Here is a 23,136-nt window from a genome sequence, read left to right on the forward strand (position 1 = left end):
CCTCTGTTGACCCGGGACATCGTGAGAGAACAGAGAAGTTTCAGAAGAAGTCAGCTTCAGCATTTTATCTGGATATTCCACTGTTAAAGGAGATTTTTTTAATGAAAGATGTGCGGGCGGATTCGCACGTCGGCTTGCAGCCGGCGCAACACAGCGCAACAGGAAAAACACCTCCGTTGGAAGCCTTAAGGACAAGTTGAAACATGCCCAACTGTTAAACAATTTCTCAGATACTCACTCCACTGAAAGCCATCAAAAGCCGCCTGGATTTTACAAATGGTTATCAACACGGAGGTGTTTTTCCTGTGGCGGCGCATCGCGGCAGCTGCAAGCCGACGTGCGAATCCGCCCGCACGTCTTTCATTAAAAAAAATCTCCTTTAACAGTGGAATATCCGGATAAAATGCTGAAACTGACATCTTCTGAAACTTTTCTGTTCTCTCACGACGTCCCGGGTCAACAGAGGCTTAAATGTGGAGGTTTTCAGCTTGAAACAGGCTGACGATGGCACCTGGGAGCGCTGCGCGACATCCTGGGGAAGTCCTTAAAGCGACAGAATCACTTCAAAATCTCTCATCAGCCGTTAAAATTTACACCAAAAACCAACTGAATTTTTCGAACCGTGTCCACTTCGATGTGTCTCACACGTTTTGAAAAAAAGTTTGATCAAACAAAGCGCCAGTCTCTCAACAACTTCTCAGACAAAGGAATTCCGACGAGGGGGCAGGACCAGTCCTTCCCAAGGCGTGCTCACAGGCAAATGACGTCACCGACAGGCGTGGAAAAACTCACGCATGCGCACGAGGGTTCAAACATGTCTGACGTACAAACATATAAATGAAATCCATATAGTTTTTGAAAAAAATAAAAAGGACCTATACTTTATGGACAGACCTCATATATATGTGTGTGTGTGTGTGTGTGTATAGTCATGGTATAAACCGGATAGTCATACTCCCCAGACAAAAGCAAAAGTCCCAATGCTTCTGTATGGTTTTCCAATTAATAAACACTGTATATACTAGATTTTGTACAATGGATTTTCGCTTACATGGGACAAAACGTCCTGTCCTGTCACAATGCATTTCCATTAAAAACTCCTCACATATGCCAGACAGAGCAATCTGGACATGCCCATGTAACAGAGGTATGAAATTAAGTTACTCACTGACACTCGGCAATTCGAAGAAAGAGGGTACCGCATTTCGGAGATTAAAAGTCTGGCTGTTTATTTATTTCAAACTGTGCTGAGACACGGGCCCTTGCTGTTTACACTCTAATATGGTGTTAGGTTTCACACATATCCCTGGGTGTGATGAACCAAAGAGCTTTAAATAAGAGTCCTCTGCCTGGCTCTCCGGAACCTGACATGCACCTGTTAAATCGGACACCGCAAAAGACTCTGATTTGTCACTTTTCTGGTTTCACTCCTTCCCCTCCGGTCATATTTTAGAAGTTTTTGCAGTGCACACCCTGATTACATTTCAATCATGAATCAAATACATTTGGCAGAAAAGTCCGTAAATATGAAAATTCAGTAAGGTATATCTTCTGTTATACATTCCAAATCTAAGATAGAACTCTACCAATATATAATAAGGTACACCTAAATATCTTAAAAAAAAAAAAAGAGAGAGAGAGAGAACCAGGGATGGTTCTGATGTTATTCTGATGGTTATGATATGACCACCTTCTAGGGCGTAATTTTGGGTAGGGACGCTAGGGTCATGTCCCTACCAATATTCAGCCCCCTACTGTGTAATCACGACCAATAAAACCACTGTCCTCCATTATTATGGCACATAAAGGGTTAAATGTATGCCACTGCTCGAAATCCCCTTCTTTAATGTAGACATCCTTGTCTGATTAGCAGTGATGCCGGTCTAATCTGACCACGTTTTTTTAGTAACGGGTAATCTAACGTGTTAATCTTTCCAAATCAGTAATCAGATTAAAGTTACTTCTCCAAGTCACTGTGCGTTACTATTATTTTTGCATTATGGGTCGATAGCAGCATTAAACTTGGTCTGTGGGCAGGGGGTCGGGGTTCGACTGAACTACACACTTTAAGCGAGCTGTGAGCTTTTCATCCGCGTTTTTCTGCAACAGCTGCAACTCGTCCTCACCTCTTAAAGCACAGTGACAACAGCACACCGGCACTGAGCTTTACAAAGACATTTTTATGCTTTTTTTTTTCTCCGAGCTGCTCCGTATCTGCTGCTAAAAACAGCTGATCCTCCGCGATGCGTCAACAACTAACACTGTTTTTCACTCAAATGCACCTAAACTCTCTTTCTGAGGACCACATGATGTGAAAACGCAATAAAACTTTCTTACCTGTAAATGTGGTCATGTTTTCTGCATAAATAAATGTTATCCATTCTTTGTGCTCAAACGCCAAAGCAGGGGCGAATCCAGATGGAATGGGGGCGTGGGGCAAGGATGTGCCCACAACACCCCTAGATTAAAGGTCCAGTTTTGAAGCCTTTTTTTTACTACAACTACTAATACTACTTAAAATAATAATAATTTCGACAAGTAAAATGTTTAGAGAGAATTTAAATGTTAGAAAAATGTTAGAATGAATTTAATAGTTACATTTATAAACAATGTAGGTTAGAAATTGCAAGTTTTACTGTTACAGTGCTGTCAACAGTTAAATATGAGGTCAAGAAAGAGGTCTTTATTTTACTTTTATAATATGAGGTCAAGAAAGAGGTCTTTATTTTACTTTTTATAAAACAAGTATTTATTTTCATTGAAGCCAAGAAAGGGTGACTGTAAAGTGAGTTTTGGCAAAACAAGTATCATTGTCATGTTGAGGTGGCAGAGGGTTGTTGTCGGCAGCTGGGGAAAGTAACTAAAAAAGTAACTAGTAATCTAACTTAGTTACTTTTCCAATTGAGTAATCAGTAAAGTAACTAAGTTACTTTTTCAAGGAGGAATCAGTAATCAGTAATTGGATTACTTTTTCAAAGTAACTGTGGCAACACTGCTGATTAGCTACCCATTTCTCGCTAACTTGGTTGGCTATCCCACTTGTCACTCCAAGCAGCACACTTCCCACAGTGGCTGCGACCGCCCATCGACCCCCGCCCCTATCTCTCTCTCTTGAGCTAGACTTTGGTGATATTTGGTAATGGATGATGGCCCCCCTCCCTTGAAACGAGATATTCGTTCATTCTTCACAGTCAGGAATGTAAGTGCAGTGTCTCTGTCAAGCTTTAAAAACTAAGCAAAATTCCTTTCATGAATGGAAACCCTTCTTAAAAGCATTAGGCTTCTTCTGCTCTTTAGGAACTAGGTAGGTTTTAGCAATGTGGCAGGACGCATCGTTAGAGCTAGGCTACTGCACAGTTGCAGGGAACTTATTAAAAGACTGCGCGGGCGGACACAATAACAGACAGACAAACGGGAATCAATTCATTCACGAATAGGGATGGGTATCGAGAACCGGTTCCTTTCGGGTATCGTTAAGAAATGATTCAATCCACCAACATCAATAAGCTTTTTGCTTAACGATTCTGTTATCGGTCCTTCAGAGTCACCGTTATTTTGGGGGGTGTTTGTCAGGAAAATGATAATTTCTCTCCATTGATTACAGACTCTGCAGCGGGTCCGTAATCAACTTTTCTGCAGCGTGGCTTTGCTTTGAACCTTGAACCAATCGAAGCAGTGGTTCGCAGATTGAAACAGTGCTTTGATTGCTTCGTTTATTCTTTCTTTCTTTTGCTTAATTTTCCGCCGCTAAAACCCTAAAGAACATACGTCTGTGAGTATTATTTACCTTTTTATGTTAAACTGACCTGTTATGGTCTTCTGAAACAGTTGATAGATGTATTTTATAACTTAAAACGGGAGCGATGCTAACGCGTTAGCATGTGTATGGCATTTTCAGTCTTAAAAGTTAGCATTAAGCAGTTGCAGCTGTCATCACGTTCGGGTGCATTTGTTTCCAAATTGTACTATTTTTTTAAATTTATTTTTGTTTATATATTATAATCAGTGGCGGCTGGCCCATAGGGGGCGCTCGGGCACTGCCCTCCTATAGATGTGGAGGGGAAAAGTCAATATATATATTTAAAAAGTATTCAATGTCAATCAATGTCAGTTTTACTTAATAGTATGTGCCTACATGTAATATGAATGATTAAAACAACACTTCCTCCAACTGACTCATTTAGCAGTGCATTTCCACCAACAGAAGCAGAGAACGTATCATTCCTCGTCTTGGGCGCTCATTCAAAGCGCCCTTGAAGTGCAGCGAAATAACCAATTGTATGTAGTTGCTAGGGGAAATTAATAAATATTTGGCAAATCAACATTGCCAAAATTAATGGCTTTGGGGCGCTGTAATTTTAGCCCTTGCTACAAACGTTAGATTGCTGCAGTCAGTTGACGCTGCAGCTGCTGCTGTCTGTCAGTCAGGAAGAGATGATGGTGACGACGACGTTTGGGTTATATTTATTTATTTTTATTTTGTCTCCGTGTGTTTTGCTGGAGAAAGTTGAAGAACTCTTCGGAGATTTAAAACGGGACAAAACTAATCAAATCAATGACACCAAAGTTTCACGGGGATCCTTTTGGAGGCGCATGGAGGTGCGCACATCAGATCTTTCTCGTGTTTAATGACAATTGCACATCCCGGTTGGAGGAGAGACGTTTGTCTGACTCGTTATAAACCGTGTCAGGCTTCATTCACACTGTCAGCGCGCACACGTCACGGAGGCTGCTGATCTGTGCGGATGAAAAGGAGCACATCCACCTCTTCAGCTCAGGTGAGCTGACGAGCTGCTCGGATTTATTCCCGAATGTTGTTCCTGGTGTGGAAACGAGGATGAAAATTTAAGATAAAACGAATGAGTGATGTTTTTTTAATTTGTTTTAGGAGGTCAAAGCTGTGATCTTTATTGGGACAGCAGACCAGTTATAATGGTAATAGGGGAGGCCGGGGCTGTTTGTAACAGTGTTCAAAGCTGCAGCCATGCTGGTATTTTGATTTCACTTTACAAGATCAGTCCACAGAAGTGAAATATTCTTTGGAGTATTCCACACTCTAAAACAAATTATTTGCTCAGTTTAAAAACAAAACAAAACAAAAGCCTAAAATAGCAATTTGCATGTTTTTAAAGAAATTCTAACTCAGCCACTGAGTTCACACAAGGCACTTATAGTCAGATAAACCCAAGTTTAGCAACGCATTTAATTAAGTGGTTTTGTATACTTCATTTGCTTTGTCCTCTACACAATTAATTTTAACCAATTTAATTTAAAGGTTTTGGTGTTATTAGTTAGTCAAGTTATTTAATTTAAGTTTTTCAGGCTTCTTTAGTTTGCCTCCATTCCACTCAGTAATGTTCATGCAAAATATTACCTTAATTTTCTCTCGCTCTCTCTCTCACTCACACACGCACACACACACACTCTCTCTCTCTCTCTCTCTCTCACACACACACTCTTTTACACACACACACTCTCTCTCTCACACACACTCTCTTACACACACACACACACTCTCTCTCTCTCTCACACACACTCTCTTACATACACACAAACATTTTCTCTCTCTCTCTCTCTCTCTCTCTCTCTCTCTCTCTCTCTCTCTCTCTCTTGGAAGGTGGTGTGAACATTGTAGTATGTACATAATGTTCTTTTGTCAATTTAAGAATTTTTCCATATTTTGAAAGAGTATAAATTTGGTGATATTTTCTATTTTGTTAAGGGGGTGTCATTGTGAACCCCAGGATCTGTTTGTCTGAAGATAATGGCAGTGCAGTACAGTTTGGTGTACTATGTGTGCAATTGGTGTCAAATGGTGAAATGTTCTTTGCTCAAGAACTTGAGTGTTGTATTTGATACTGTTCCTTTCCAAAGTAGAAATGGGGCCTAATATAGCTGTAAATGGTTAACTTTATCTGTAAAACTGCTGATTTTGAGAAGGATATGAAATGATTATTGTGGAATTGTAGTAATTTTCTGACTGTTCACTTGAATGCCTGTACTGGACAAGGCAAGGGAATCTATTGGCACAGCAGCCCCACCAAGACTGTTTTTCACCAGCTGCCACTGATTATAATCTAATGATTATTAGATACAGTATATACTTATTATATACAGTTTTAGAGAAAGAGACAAAAAGAACCTGAATAGAAACACAACAGAAAATATAAAACCAACTAACAATGAACATACATAAATACATACATACAGAAATAAATAATTGTTTCCTGTGAACACCTAGTGACTCTTACACCTACATTTCATCCCTGTCTTATTTAAGTTTAATGACAATTTGTTTCGGTCAAACCATATTTTCAGTTTATTAATTTCTTCAGTGATTTCCTCCAGAACTATCTGCCAAGCTAGAAAACTGCTGCATCCTAGTAAGAGCAGAATACTACTGAATTTGAATAAGGAAAGTTGGGTTTTTTTCTCACTAAATGGATGCTGCACTCACTCCAGTTTATTGTCTGGAATAGTCCCAGATTGCATTTCACAGCTTCTAGAATTCATTTTCGTGCAGGTGGTGTTGGGGGGTAATTTTGGGTTTCAGCTTTTTTTGTTTTTCGTCACTTTCATCCCTGAATATGTCAATCGTGAGTCACTTTTGTGCGGATTAAAGTTACTAACTGGGACTCCTGTCTTGTTGCGAGAAATAAATGAGAATCGTCCTCCGTTCTGTTGACACAGCTCCAAACGCTGCGCGGCTCTCTGCCAAGTCAAGTTAGAACGATAGAGTCCAATTGGAATTAATAACTTCAAAGCGAAACACAGTTTTAGTTTTTTTATGTCCAGAGATCAAGGATACAGTGACCAATTTCATATTTATTTACTTTAAGACTCAATGAAATACATAGAAAACCTGTAAAGCCTACTTTTAGTACAAAATTCACAAGAGGTATCGATAAGGAATCGGATCAATAAGCAGAATCAATAATGGCATCGATATCGATAAAATCTTATCAATACCCATCCCTATTCACGAACGTCACAACACTAGCAGATGGGGTCATTGCAATACTTCATGTTAAATATCCATCCTCGATGAATTCAATTTAAATGTATAGCTGGAGCAATGTTGGGTTAGTTGCTTTGCTCAAGGTCGCTCCAGTCATGGATGGAGGTGTAAAGAGAGGTAAGGTTGGGATTTGAGCCTGCAACCCTGTGATTGAAAGACCAACTCTCTAACCATTGGGACGGCTCATTAACCTATAACATCTGCATGACATGAACTTATGATTGGCAATGCAAAAAAAAAAAATCTTTGTCTTGGAGCACTTTTGTGTCCCCACCAATATCAAAATCAAAGTTACTCCCTTGACCACCTTCACAACATGGAGTTGGAAAAAGACAGTCAAATGACCAGCAGTTCATGGAGGAAATTGTACACCTTGCATTTGGTTTGATGGTTGATAAAGGAGCTCGTTGAGGGACAGATTAATCCAGAAAAAGCCACTGTTCCTACTGTAAATTGCATAAAGATGCAGCGGAGAACATTTAAAAGTTGCATGTAAGTCATTGCTTGGCCAGAAGCATAAATCAGGCTTTAGGATTTTAATGTACCACTCCAGAGTGGACTTAGAAAAAAGACTGACTCGTCCAAATGTAATCTTTTTAATGCACATCATGTCCGACGCTTATTTCAGGCAGGCGTTTATTTTTTTGAGATGAAGTTTTGACCCAGTCATTAAATGACGCAGGTCCCGATTAAGGTCCAATAGATCATCCTATGCCTCCTGATCTGTTACATACATATAACGGATTTTGTCCGTTTTATACATATAACTGATTTTGATTATAACGGACAAAATTCGCTAGTCCACCTGAATCCATTATATGCAAGTTTCACTGTGTGTGTGTGTGTGTGTGTGTGTGTGTGTGTGTGTGTGTGTGTGTGTGTGTGTGTGTGTGTGTGTGTGTGTGTGTGTGTGTGTGTGTGTGTGTGTGTGTGAGCAGGGGTGGTGGCCAAGTGGTTAATGTGCTTGGTTTCAGTTCAGAAGCTCCGGGTTCAAATCCCACCCCTGCCACATTTCTCCATGTAATGTGGAGTTGCGTCAGGAAGGGCATCCGGCGTAAAACCTGTGCCAATTCAACATGCAGATCCACCTTGGATTTGCTCTGGCGACCCCGAGTGCAAACAAGGGAGCAGCCGAAGGGACTTACTTTTTACTGTGTGTGTGTGTGTGTGTGTGTGTGTGTGTGTGTGTGTGTGTGTGTGTGTGTGTGTGTGTGTGTGTGTGTGTGTGTGTGTAAGAGGTTTCATTGTAGCTTTTGGCCTTTTAGCTTTTCAGCAGCTGTTACTCTTAAAGCCAAAATTTTGGCAAATTCAGCAGTGTCATTATCTTTAAAGGTGAATAAAATATAAATATTTGGTGAAACGTACTGGCTCTGTATTCACAGATTTTTGCATTTTACTTGAATTTATTATGGTTGCTGTTTAATTTTGTTAGCACTATAGATGACACTGTTTTAAAAACCAACAGTCTTCTGTGATGTGTCACCACATGGGCTTTCACCAAACTGTTGTCAGTAAACACTTTGGTACTAACTACATGTACAACTTCAGTTAAGTCTGTATTATGCACAGTGGAAGCCTTGTGTCAACAACCTTGAAAATGCTATTGAGTTTTCTGAGATGGAGATCATGTGAACTTAGTGGAAATGTTTATCTGATGAGTCAGCCTTTCCAAATGTTTATGAGAACGATATTTGTTGTTTTCTTTGGAACACCAACAAAACTGACTATCCAGATTATCTCAGATGTGAAGAAGAAACCAGCCTGAAGTTTAAGAAAATAATTATACAGGAACAACCGATATCTTCAAGTTACAAAAGAATATAAATTTTTAGTAGAATATTGTGGCATTTTCCAAGCTCCCTTGCCAGCAGTAGAAGATGGTGTCCTTGGATACTGCTGGAATGACTTTGTATCAAATGAGTGGCTACTAAGAGAGACCAGAATGTATCATTTGCATTGTGAGGCAGTGCCAGTTTTGACATTTTGGCCATGTGGCCCTTTTCTCTATGTTGAGGACCCCAGTAGATATAGAAGGCCAAGTGGACAACCACATTTCACCTGGCTGTGACGTATAGATGGTTATTTTAGAGATGCTGGAATGGACCGGTTGTTTCTTTGGGTAGTTGACATCCAAGACCCATTCTCTGAGACTTTATTTGTAACATAATAGTGATAAAACACTGGGTAACATAATGCATTGTCAGTTTGTAGAAATGTCCTGCTGGTATTACAAGATTTTCTAATCACAGCATTTACCTGTGCATGCTCAACAATGTAAACATATGTGCGCATGAATTTGCATGTCAGCATCCCTGTGGGATTGTTGGTTTGCCAGATTTACTCCATTGTCTTGTTTAATCTTCATTGATTTTATTTTATTTTTTTATGTTGTACTTAAAATTGGATTGTAAAATTTTGTGAATTATCATGTTAATGAACCCGGTGATTCATATCAGGGTGTTTGTTTAATCCAACACTTATAATCTTGTTTGGCCTCATCTCTGCAACTTCTGACAGCTCTGCAGGCAGTATTGCTGAGTCACTTTTAAAATCTGCTTTTGTTTAATTTTTTTGCTGTAGTGCATCAACTACATGCTGTGCTGTGCTTTACAGTTGCATTTAAGCTTAATTGTTATTTTGTTTTTGTTGCTTTAACCATTTTTATCCATTTACATATTTCCTGACATAGACCTTGCAATAAATAACATCATAATAAACATCAACACATAAAATAAGAAGGGAAAATAAATAGATAAATAAGCAAATAAAAAGTATATAAATGAAATAAAAAAACAACTGAATAAATAAATGAAAAGGTGTAAAAAAAATAAATAGATAAGAAAAAAGTATATACATGGGAAATAAATTAAATAAAGAAATAACTAATAATGAAATAAAATAGAAAAATATCAAAAATAGTAATATCAACAACAAAAGGTATAGAAGAAATTCAAATAAATATCTCTGTTTGACAGTATTCATTCACCTCGTCCCATCCACCGAACACCCAAGTATCATGAAATATAAGTCTGTCTTTGCACAAAAGTATTCATAGTTAGATGGAGACTTGCAGTCTTTGCTCCATCATGTAGACATTTTTCAGTCTCTGGACTCATTGACCTATAGTAAGTGCTTTTACATCTCTCCAGATCACCGTAATCATTTTCTTTATTACTACTAGTAACAGAATCCTCAGTATATATTGCTGATCTGCTTTCAATAGGTCTTTAGGCATGGTTACCAACAAAAACAACATAGGTTCTGGAACAATATTTACTTCCAGTATAATATCTATTTCTTTTTTAATATTATCCCAAAATACAGGTATTACTGGACAATCCCAAAAAATAAGTATAGTGTCTCCAATATTTCTACAATTTTGTCAACAAAATGCTACCTTCAGATTTTTCACAAATGAAGAGGTAAGGCAGGTATGCAAATATCTTCACTCTCCAGTCATATTCCTTCCATAATTGGCTGCTGATTCCCTTATGACAACCTGCACATATGCCCTTCTATGTAGAATCTTCAATTATAACATTTAATTCCAATTCCCATTTTCCTTGATGTTGTTCATGTTTTGTAAAGTGTCAGTTGTCAACCTTTTGTATATATTAAATATGTGGGGTTTTTTCATTGGAAAGTGTTTCTCCATAACACTGATAAAGTACTCTTCCATTTCATTTGGGTTTTTGCTGACCATTTCCCTTTCTTCATGGCTTGTAATGTAATGTCGAATCTGAAAGTATCTACAAATCGTTTGATGGCAGATCAACTTGTTTTTGAAGTTGAAAAATGATATAACTTCTGTTCCAATAAAAAGTTGATTAATTGTGTGGAGACCCTTGTTCACCCACCTTTCAAAACAACTGTCCCACAACAAGGGGAGAATTCTATGTTTCCTACTATCAACATGGCCTTGAGATCAACTGCAGTCCCCCTAGCAGTTTTTAACTGTTGTCCAGACTTTTAGAGTGTGTTTTAACCATTTGTTTGTTATTTTAGAAGAACCCTCTCTTCTTTGTCCCCCCACAAGATGCATTGTAGACCAGGATCAAGCCACTCTCTCTTCGCTTTTAGATGCTCAGTCTCTGACAACAGTGTTTCCTGAATCAAAGCAACAGAACAATGTAATTTCTTTAATTCTCCCACAATCTTTTTTCCTTCTGATCAGATTATTAATTCCTCTTATATTGTAAATTACAAAATTCAACTTAGCCATGGTCACTATGAAATCTTACGATATATCTCCTGGCCTGTTTACACTTGGATGTATCTAATCACTAACAAAACAATACATATATCAGGAAAAGCAAAACACAAAGAACACTGTAACTAACATAGAACTGACCTTCCACATCATCAATCTGGCACAGTAGCTGAATTCTTATCTGTGCCAAGTCCCCAATAGTACTGGGGCATAGAGGTGTGGCAAAATTGCTTACAGTGCAAGTATGACCAATATTACACTAATGTGTAAAGATAAGATTAGATAGAACTATATTAATCCCTTGGGAAGACTCCCTCAGGGACATTGAGGTTCCAGCAACATTGGATAGCAGCACACAGGATAAGCACACATTTAGTATCAAAAGTAAAAGTAAGAAACAATTTGCAAAATGTAAATACAAATATAAATATCAGAAATACGCTCGCTACTGGCTTAGTGGCTACTACTGCTCCTCTCCTTCCCGTCCTTTGTCTTCCTGTTACTCCTCCCCCTGAGTGAGGAGTTGTACAGTCCGATGGCCTGAGGGACAACAGACCTTACCACTGGTTTAGTTAGAACAAACTTTTTATCCATCTTAATAGTAGAGTCTCTTTAGTCCTCCCCCTGCAGAATGAATTTCAGATTAGTTGATGACAGAAGTGCTCCTGTTTTTCTCTTCTCTTGACTCCTCCATCCACCCTTCAGCTCTTCCTCTATGGGCCCCAGCTCCTTCAGCAGTGTCTCGGCACTCATTAATGATCATTGGCGGCTCCAAGGGGGGGCTTAAGCCTACCCAATAATGAGCCAAGCCCCCCCCTCAGCCCCCCCAATAATTCTGCCAATAATGTGAATAGCGACTGACATATTTGTGGATCTCAACTGCAGTTTTGCACTGAGAATGTCTCAATATTGCGTAACTGAGCAAAGTGATGAATGTGTGTCTTCGGTGATCCACCAATGCTGAATCACCCTTCACAAACAGAATTTTCAGTTTTGCAAATAAACATTTATTTGTAAAAACCCACACACAAGTTACAAATCAGAAATTTGTGTTTGTGGATGACGAAGCATGTGTACAAATCAAAGGATATTTGTAAATCACCCTCTGTGCATTTGCAAGTATTAATGAGACAAATTTAACTCCATACTCCAAAAATTTAGGTTTCCTAAATATTTATTACGGCCACTCTTAAAACTTATCTTTATTTATACCTATGTGCAAATTTACTGAACTTGCAATCATTCTAAGTGATGTGTGTGTGCATTGATACCACATTTTAGAGGCGCACGGGTGACTAAAACATATGCCTTAGTATTTATAAAGCAATTTACTATATATTGTTCATTTCAACGACATTTTTTGGAGCCCCTCCAACTTTTACCCCAGCTCCCCTTCAGCCCCCCCAAAAGATTTACTGGCGCCGCCACTGTTAATGATGCAAATGTCTTCTCCTCAGTTTGCACTGGATACAGACATCTCGCCTGTAAGTCCTTCTTTTTAAGCTGTTTACTAACTTTGTAGACCCTCATCCGTTTCTGCTGTCGATTGGGAGAGTAGTCCTGATCAAGATAGATCCGTTTTCCTTGAAAGAGAATTGGCCCCTGTCTCCATCCTTTGTCTTTGAGTGTGTCTTTTTCCACTGTATCCAGAAATTTCACTATATTGTCAGTCTTGGAGGAGCTGTTGGATCTTTTAGCCGCCAGTGAACGATATGCCTTTTCAAACTTAATGTCCATGTGTGGTGGTAATTTAAGTTCCTTCTGCAGCAATCCAAAAACTTCTGTTTTCTTGGATTTGAAAAATCCTGATACTGTTTCTTCTCAGCCTCTTTTGGAGGTCAGCACACTTTTAGTGGAGCAGATAACTGTAACAATTGTTCATTTCTGGAAAGAAGCACCAAAGTTGGCACAAATACTCCTTAGACATTACTCTTTTGAAAAAACTGAGTAGCCACTTGAATTGTCATTAGGCGGCCAGGTAGGGGTCAACTTAAAAATTACACAGGGGTCAAAATTTAAAAATTCTCCAATCATATTGAAAGCTATACCACATTATTTGTCTGATCACAACAATACCAAAAAGGTATAGTTTGGACTATCTATGACTGAATGTTATGGAGTTATGGGATAAAAACAAGAATGGTGACAAAGGTCAATTTCAGTTTGTACAGGGGTCAAAAGTTAAAGTTGCTCCAATTTTGGTAAAAAGTGGTGCAAATTATTGGTTGAACTAATAGGATTAATAAATGAAATAATTTTGACTGTGTTGAATGCTTGGCCTGCAAGGTAAAGTTAGAGCAGTGTCGACGTCCACTGTATTCTATGACATGTCAATCAGTCAATCAATCAATTTTTTTATATAGCGCCAAATCACAACAAACAGTTGCCCCAAGGCGCTTTATATTGTAAGGCAAGGCCATACAATAATTATGTAAAACCCCAACGGTCAAAACGACCCCCTGTGAGCAAGCACTTGGCTACAGTGGGAAGGAAAAACTCCCTTTTAACAGGAAGAAACCTCCAGCAGAACCAGGCTCAGGGATGGGCAGTCTTCTGCTGGGACTGGTTGGGGCTCAGGGAGAGAACCAGGAAAAAGACATGCTGTGGAGGGGAGCAGAGATCGATCACTAATGATTAAATGCAGAGTGGTGCATACAGAGCAAAAAGAGAAAGAAACAGTGCATCATGGGAACCCCCCAGCAGTCTACGTCTATAGCAGCATAACTAAGGGATGGTTCAGGGTCACCTGATCCAGCCCTAACTATAAGCTTTAGCAAAAAGGAAAGTTTTAAGCCTAATCTTAAAAGTAGAGAGGGTGTCTGTCTCCCTGATCTGAATTGGGAGCTGGTTCCACAGGAGAGGAGCCTGAAAGCTGAAGGCTCTGCCTCCCATTCTACTCTTACAAACCCTAGGAACTACAAGTAAGCCTGCAGTCTGAGAGCGAAGCACTCTATTGGGGTGATATGGTACTACGAGGTCCCTAAGATAAGATGGGACCTGATTATTCAAAACCTTATAAGAAGAAGAATTTTAAATTCTATTCTAGAATTAACAGGAAGCCAATGAAGAGAGGCCAATATGGGTGAGATATGCTCTCTCCTTCTAGTCCCCGTTAGTACTCTAGCTGCAGCATTTTGAATTAACTGAAGGCTTTTCAGGGAACTTTTAGGACAACCTGATAATAATGAATTACAATAGTCCAGCCTAGAGGAAATAAATGCATGAATTAGTTTTTCAGCATCACTCTGAGACAAGACCTTTCTGATTTTAGAGATATTGCGTAAATGCAAAAAAGCAGTCCTACATATTTGTTTAATATGCGCTTTGAATGACATATCCTGATCAAAAATGACTCCAAGATTTCTCACAGTATTACTAGAGGTCAGGGTAATGCCATCCAGAGTAAGGATCTGGTTAGACACCATGTTTCTAAGATTTGTGGGGCCAAGTACAATAACTTCAGTTTTATCTGAGTTTAAAAGCAGGAAATTAGAGGTCATCCATGTCTTTATGTCTGTAAGACAATCCTGCAGTTTAGCTAATTGGTGTGTGTCCTCTGGCTTCATGGATAGATAAAGCTGGGTATCATCTGCGTAACAATGAAAATTTAAGCATTACCGTCTAATAATACTGCCTAAGGGAAGCATGTATAAAGTGAATAAAATTGGTCCTAGCACAGAACCTTGTGGAACTCCATAATTAACTTTAGTCTGTGAAGAAGATTCCCCATTTACATTAACAAATTGTAATCTATTAGACAAATACGATTCAAACCACCGCAGCGCAGTGCCTTTAATACCTATGGCATGCTCTAATCTCTGTAATAAAATTTTATGGTCAACAGTATCAAAAGCAGCACTGAGGTCTAACAGAACAAGCACAGAGATGAGTCCACTGTCCGAGGCCATAAGAAGATCATTTGTAACCTTCACTAATGCTGTTTCTGTACTATGATGAATTCTAAAACCTGACTGAAACTCTTCAAATAGACCATTCCTCTGCAGATGATCAGTTAGCTGTTTTACAACTACCCTTTCAAGAATTTTTGAGAGAAAAGGAAAGTTGGAGATTGGCCTATAATTAGCTAAGATAGCTGGGTCAAGTGATAGCTTTTTAAGTAATGGTTTAATTACTGCCACCTTAAAAGCCTGTGGTACATAGCCAACTAACAAAGATAGATTGATCATATTTAAGATCAAAGCATTAAATAATGGTAGGGCTTCCTTGAGCAGCCTGGTAGGAATGGGGTCTAATAAACATGTTGATGGTTTGGATGAAGTAACTAATGAAAATAACTCAGACAGAACAATCGGAGAGAAAGAGTCTAACCAAATACCGGCATCACTGAAAGCAGCCAAAGATAACGATACGTCTTTGGGATGGTTATGAGTAATTTTTTCTCTAATAGTTAAAATTTTGTTAGCAAAGAAAGTCATGAAATCATTACTAGTTAAAGTTAATGGAATTGTTGTGTGGGCCGCTGAAGAGGAGGTACTGCTGGCCCACCACCACCAGAGGGCGCCCTGCCTGGAGTGCGGGCTCCAGGCACCAGAGGGCGCTGCCGCCTCACAGGAGCAGCCAGGGTGACAGCTGTCACCCATCACCTGAGACAGCTGACAGCAATCATCAGTGGGGTATATCAGCAGGACGGCATCTCCACCTCATTGCCGAGATATCGTTTCTACCGAGGAGGTAACGTATCCAGCCGATTATATCAACCTTGATTACTTTTTGCCTTTATACAGAGAGAGAGAAGAGCAGCAGGAAACAGTATTTGGATAAGTACTCACACTCCTGCACTTCAGTGTTTTCTTGACGAGAGGAGGAGGTGGTGTTACCACCGTCCGTGTTGCTGGGTGCAGCGCACCCACCTCTGACTGTTTTTGTTCCTCGCCAGCAGTACCAGATCCGACAAGCGGAGGCAGTGGTCACCTGGGAGTTCGGGACTTGGCGGCTCCAGTATTCCCGGGGTTCGGTGGCGGTGGAAATCGAGTGGTTCCGGTTCGACTTGGACAGACGTCTCCTACCTTCGAGCCTGCCCACACGACACCTTGGAATTCGGCTTGTTCCAGAGATTGTAATCTGTTGTGTTTGTTGTGCGAGTTTCACAACAGTAAAGTGTTGTTATTTGACTTACTCCATTGTCCGTTCATTTGCGCCCCCTGTTGTGGGTCCGTGTTCCTACACTTTCACAACAGGAATACTCAGCTCAATAGAGCTCTGACTCTTTGTCAGCCTGGCTACAGTGCTGAAAAGAAACCTGGGGTTGTTCTTATTTTCTTCAATTAGTGATGAGTAGAAAGATGTCCTAGCTTTACGGAGGGCTTTTTTTATAGAGCAACAGACTCTTTTTCCAGGCTAAGTGAAGATCTTCTAAATTAGTGAGACGCCATTTCCTCTCCAACTTACGGGTTATCTGCTTTAAGCTACGAGTTTGTGAGTTATACCACGGAGTCAGGCACTTCTGATTTAAAGCTCTCTTTTTCAGAGGAGCTACAGCATCCAAAGTTGTCTTCAATGAGGATGTAAAACTATTGACGAGATACTCTATCTCACTTACAGAGTTTAGGTAGCTACTCTGCACTGTGTTGGTATATGGCATTAGAGAACATAAAGAAGGAATCATATCCTTAAACCTAGTTACAGCGCTTTCTGAAAGACTTCTAGTGTAATGAAACTTATTCCCCACTGCTGGGTAGTCCATCAGAGTAAATGTAAATGTTATTAAGAAATGATCAGACAGAAGGGAGTTTTCAGGGAATACTGTTAAGTCTTCTATTTCCATACCATAAGTCAGAACAAGATCTAAGATATGATTAAAGTGGTGGGTGGACTCATTTACATTTTGAGCAAAGCCAATAGAGTCTAATAATAGACTCTATTGGTAACATGTGACATATGTTACCCTGTAACATGATAACTAAGCATGCCATATAGTGCAAACTATTCCTTTTTAAAACCCTATTAACTCAACCAATAATCTGCATCACATTTTAAAATATTAGAGCAACTTTAACATCTGACCCCTGTACAAACTAATGCTGACCTTTGTTACCATTCTTGCTGTTTTTTCCCAGTAACTCCATAACATTCAGTCATAGATAGTCCAAACTATACCTTTTTGGTATCGTTATGATCAGACAAATAATGTGGTATAGCTTTCAATATGATTGAAACATTTTTAAATTTTGACCCCTGTGTAATTCTTCAAATGACCCCTACCTGGCCGCTTACTGAAAATTCAAGTGGCTACTCAGTTTTTTCAAAAGAGTAATGTCTAAGGAGTATTTGTGCCAACTTTGGTGCTTCTTTCCAGATTTGAAGGATTCCTCTGTAAATATTCTGTTATCTGCTGCACTATTGTCAAAAGCTCAATATCGTGGAGCAGCAGGTACCTCAGGGCCCTCTGGTGGCGCATTGCTGTATCTTCAGATGTGCTGATTCTCTCCTCTAATCCTCCCATTCTTTCTTCATGTTCTACCAGCTGGTCTTTTATGTCAGAAATACATTGATCCACACAGCTAATGAAAAGTTCAGTGCGTTTGTGTCCGTCTTGATTTTCTTTTTGGAGTTTACGCAGTTCTTCAAGTACCGTTAAGTCTGACTGACACGTGTTGCTACTAACCATGTATTTGCTAGCTAGGCTCAGTGGATTCGGCCTGTCATCTTTTCATCCTAGAGGGTCCAGTTTCTCCTGTCTCCTTTGCCCAGTGAAGGAACTCATGTTTTGTGAAAGTATGTTTGTGTTTCAGCATTGAATTGTTATAGTTGTCACTCTTATTTTTAATTATGACCAGCGGTGCTGAGTTGCAGTGCTGCAGGCGCGTCCATGACTTCACAAGAAGTCCTTGTTATTTTCAACAAGCACTTTAATGATGGCACCAAATGCACTGAGAGGAGACACTTCCTCGTTCATGTCCCTGTGGGGAATAAGTGCAGCATGGAGAAAACCTACCTTACACCTCACCTTGGTTAGAAGTATTACATGATTGGGTGAATGTGTCAAAGGAACATCTGGACTAAGAACAATTGTGTTCAAAAGTAAGTTATTTCAGGTTTTTGTTCAGGGTCCCTCACCATGTTGATTTGGCACAGGTTTTATGCAGGATGCCCTTCCTGATGCAACTCCACATTACATGGAGAAATTGGGCACAGGTGGTCTGAAACTAAGCACCTTCTGTTTTGGAAGCCAGTGCACTAACCACTTGGCCAAATGAATGTGTGTTATTTTAAGTTTACAGTCTCATGACATTGCTGTGTAAAAAGAACAGGGTTCTAGTTTCATTCATGGCAAAGCCTTTAGGATTGTTCTGTACTCTATGAGTGGAGTGTCTGGGTTTTCAGTTATCCTGGATCAAGACTAATGCCGGTTTTCCATTGCTGTTTTTTGCACTCATATGATTGTGATCGTTACTGAAAAACAATCAGATACCCAATTGAAGCGTGCCATTGTGTACAACTGCTGCTTATAGTGGCATTATAGAACTTTGCAAGCAATCAGGAAATTTTAGGTGTCAAAAAATTATTGTGATACCGTGACCCACAAAAGTGAGTAATTTGAAACTGTATTGAGTAATTGTAATTTGTGTAGATATGGGCTAAAATGTTTCTTTTACATTAATTTTACAGAGTGGTTTGACTTTTATTTCCTGACTGCATCTAGAAATAATTTCTGTTTAAATGTGGGTTTGGCTGCATAGTTACTTTGATGCCAGGTGAAAATTCCTGGAACTTCCTATGTTCTTTTTGCTCCATCACATCTCTTCATAGTTCTCACAGTCTGTTTTATTTCATTAGAAAGTAGTGGCTTCCATTTGTGCTTCTTTGGAAAGAGAACATTGTGCTTCTTTGGAAAGCAAACATTAGCTTTTGATTTGACAGTAGTGTTTTTGCCCCAAATAAAAAGCTCAACAACTCATCTCTTTTCTATGACATTGCCTTAATAATTGTTTCTGTGTCCAGCTGAGACAGTGACATGCAAATAACAGTATTCTTCCATGAGTTTGTGTTATAATTATGTTTTGATGAATTTTTCCACTATGTCTGCTGTTAGTGAAAGCATGGGGTGTGTTTGTGTTGTTAGGTTGTACCCACCCAGCAGAGTTGACCATAGAGCGAGTCCATTCTGCAGTGGAAGACATGTTCAGGACCCTCCAAAGTCTGAGCCACACTCGAGACCTCAAGCAACTGAACTCCATCTACACTGCCAGCGATGGCGTTCATCAGGTCTGATATACACTAATACTGAAACACAGTGCTTCCTTTTTGCATCACAGCTTTCTGTTAAAGTACCACACCAACTGTTCCCAATGGTGCAGAATTTTCTTTCTGGAGTCTTCAGCTAAGAGGAACTGAGCTCAAATCTACCTCAGCAGAAGGGGCTTGACTGCCAGGCTGCTACAGAAAAAAAAAACACAAAAGGCATTACCTTTACAGTATACAGTGGTCCAGCAGTGAGGCTGAAGTCCTCAAAAGGAAAGCAGGCTCAGTTTACCTATAATGCAGTTTGGCATCTGTGTGTGTTAATCTGTTCAAAACTTCTGAATTAGTGCATTATTTTAAATTAAATGATATGTGATATGTTTTTACTTTGTATAAATGACAGACTTGACATTAATGTAGTTAAACTATCCGGATTAATTTGGTTTATAAATCAAAACCATAAGTCAAACTTGCTTTCCTTTTCAAGACATCTGCCTCACGGCTGGACCACTGTAAGCTGTCAAGGTAAATGACGCTTCTCTACAGCAATGGGCAGGGCACACAAAGACAGAAGCGCTGACTCATTGGCTGTGTTTGGGTTTGTGATCGCCTTTGATTCTGTCAGACGCGTTGGCAGTGTTTAAACTCAAAATCGGCTTGTCATTAGCTGAGAGTGTACCAGGGACAATACTGAAAGTTATCAGTTAGTGGTTAGCTGTAGCTTCCGATAAATTTTTTGGTGGTTTATCGGTTAAGCGTTATAAAAGATAATTTATCAGTTAGCTGATCAGCGGTTATCGAAGCTAACTTTTTGGTTAGCTGCGCCCACCACTGCATAAAACAAAACATTGCAAAGATGATTATTGGACAAATAAGGTGCAAGTTGCTGTAGTACTATTTCATTTTTTAGTTATTCATTTTTAAAAGGTAAGTTTGAGACATGCCTGTAATTAGCTCATAATCCACAATAACAGCAAGGTTTATTAAGGAGAAGTTTAATAATTGCAGTTGTTATCTTAACTGTCAGGGTCTTTGTTGACACAAAGAAAAATCACTCCGATATCCATAATCAGTTTGACTTTTTCCAGAAATTCAACAGTTGCAGTCTCTTTTGAGTGATGACTTCTGAAACCAAATTGCCTATAGACCAGTGAAAATGGTCTGTTATTGAGAAATGAGAAATGATTTTTTTCAGCTCTCATTTTTTACCAACCTTTGGCACAACAGGTAGAAAGCTGATGTATCAATAGTTACTCATACTTGAGTCACCTGCCTCACAATATACATAGACCTGAACCTTGTGCCACTTTGTGTGAGTCATCAGTCTGAGCTCTCTAATGGCTTGCTGTCAGCTATTATGTTTTTTAAATGTTCATAAACAAAAGGTTTATCTTCTTCCTTTTTCTTCCAAGTCTTGTGTTACTTCATCTCTGTGCACCTGAACATGTGCACTGTACGGAGAGCATTTTTAAAATGTTTGCGATTGTCTTGATTTTCCCATTTAGTGTGGCCGAACGTTGGACTGGTGATGAAACCTACCATCCCTGGTTCTCAAGACCAGGCACTATACTCTTCTTTTTTTTTTTTTTAGATATTTAGATATACCTTAGTATACGCTAGTGGAGTTCTACCTTAGAATTGGAATGTATTATAGAAGATATACCTTACTGAATTTTCATGTGATTCAGCTAGAACAGTACTCTCCATGCCTGTTGCTGTTTTTTTGAAAATGTTGAAAAGTTTCTTAGAAAACAAAAACAGACACATGTCTGTTAGCTGCTTATTCTTTTGAAACAAGAGAAATACCTCTTTGTGAGCCTTGTTAACCCCCCAATGTGAATCACCTGCAAATCGTGAATTATCTGCAAACCGTTAATTGCCAAACGTGACTACTGAAGAAATATCTCACAAAACGTGAACGTGAGTCTCACAAAACGTGAATAGCATTCATGATATATATGTATATGTTTTTTTCAGTTTAAGTAGTTTATGGATTTCAGTTTACGGGTCAATTACTGCAGGAAATCTTGATCGCAAACCCAATCACCGCATTTTTTTTTTTTTTTTTTTTTTTTTGGTGGGGGTTACTACAGCCTGAGGAGGTGATCCCAGCAGCTTTCACTTCTGGAGTTAAGCGCCCGGTCCCACTGGGTGTGTCCCGCTCCAGAGACAGTGTCAGGTGAGGAGTTTGACTGGGATGGTCCACCTGTCATACTCATGGAGGACAGAAACCTCCCCCTCCAGTAAACGGCTCAATAATCTTAAGAGAAACGTTGTAGAAAAAACAAACAACACTAGTTTCTAACCTCAGGAAGGTAGACAATAAACTACAACCTTATTTTTTAGCCATATGAGCTGTCCTCTGAGCTGGAAAAATAATATTGACCTGAACAAACAGACGGCAGAGAAACGGAAGCATAGGGACCGTCTACAATGTGCAAAAACGAAAAGAGACACCAGAAAAATATTCCATGAATGTGTGTGTGTTGTCACCAAATTCACTGAGAACATCAGTGGTCTCCTGCTGATTATACTACAACACTCAGTTTGTAAAAATGTGCAAAAATTGAATTTTAGTGATTTTTTTTTTTTATCATCAAAATAAGTCATTGTTATGTGTCGGACGCGGGCGGAGAACCGACCAGCGTTTGAAGTAAGACCCAGTATAAAATAAGCAGAACACGGTACAAAGGATAACAGAATTTAATAAACATAACAGTGATGTGCAGAACAAATAAGTGCGCGGTCTGGCGAGGTGGAAAGACGGTGCGCTCCCAGCAGCACAAATGGTCCGGAGCCAGAACAGTTCGGACCCAAGGACCCCGCCGACACCCCCCAGGTGGCCGCGACCAACCGAGTCTGTGAAAGAAGAAACCATCATGTGAGTCCACCACTCCACACACAGAGAGACCACTCAAAGGTGTACATAAACAGCAAACACTTCCTGGCTTAATCACCAATCACCTTCCCACCCTGCAGGCATGGAACACCCAGTTCACATTCTCCACTGCAGTGGAAGCTGATTAAACGACTAACATAACAGCTCAATATAATAAGGTGTGAGGGACACCACATTTACTGACTGTACTCATGTTAGTCACAAAACCTAAAGTACCTCAGGAAGTGTGCTGACGAGCGTGAGACCTCACCCCCTCCTCTTTCACAGACCATGGCATCAAACCTGGTACGGTCTCTGCGTCCATGATGATGAGATGGTTCTCCAAACATCGATCTCACCCGTCTGGTCACAAGGTCGAGTCTCTGGCAAATACACACTGTGTACTCCAGACTTAAATGCAACCATGCCCCAATCCATAAAGATGCACCACAGCTGTGAGTCCTTACGAGCTGCACATGACAAGCTTCAGGTGATCAGGGTGAGGTCCTAATAACTCAGCCACACAGCCACTCAGTCCTGAACGCATGCCACCTGGAAGGAAAAACAAAAGACAGAGAACAGAAGACAGAAACAAAAGGCAGCCAGGCACCCCAGCCATACAACAGTCATTTTATCATTAAAATGAGCAATATTATTTCTTCTGCGGCTTTAAACACACAGCCTCTTTGACACCGTGATCCAATTTTTAACTTTGTGTTCGTACATTATTGACTGCAGAATCACTCTTTTGCGAGCTGGCGTTCTGCTTAAATGCTCGTTTTGAGCACGAGTCATTGCTTCAGTGCGCACACACAGTGGAACTCATCT

General features: G+C 39.7%; 1 protein-coding gene across 1 annotated transcript in view; it reads left to right on the forward strand.

Annotated features, from left to right (window-relative positions):
• scfd2 (sec1 family domain containing 2) overlaps positions 1-23,136 on the forward strand; it is a 354,011-nt gene that overhangs the window by 275,125 nt on the left and 55,750 nt on the right. Inside the window, exon 6 of the mRNA XM_034180512.1 lies at positions 19,312-19,454. Within this exon, the coding sequence (XP_034036403.1) occupies positions 19,312-19,454 (143 nt within the window). The remainder of the gene's footprint in view (positions 1-19,311; positions 19,455-23,136) is intronic.

This window comes from Thalassophryne amazonica, chromosome 10 (assembly GCF_902500255.1).
Source record: "Thalassophryne amazonica chromosome 10, fThaAma1.1, whole genome shotgun sequence".
Taxonomy (NCBI): domain Eukaryota; kingdom Metazoa; phylum Chordata; class Actinopteri; order Batrachoidiformes; family Batrachoididae; genus Thalassophryne; species Thalassophryne amazonica.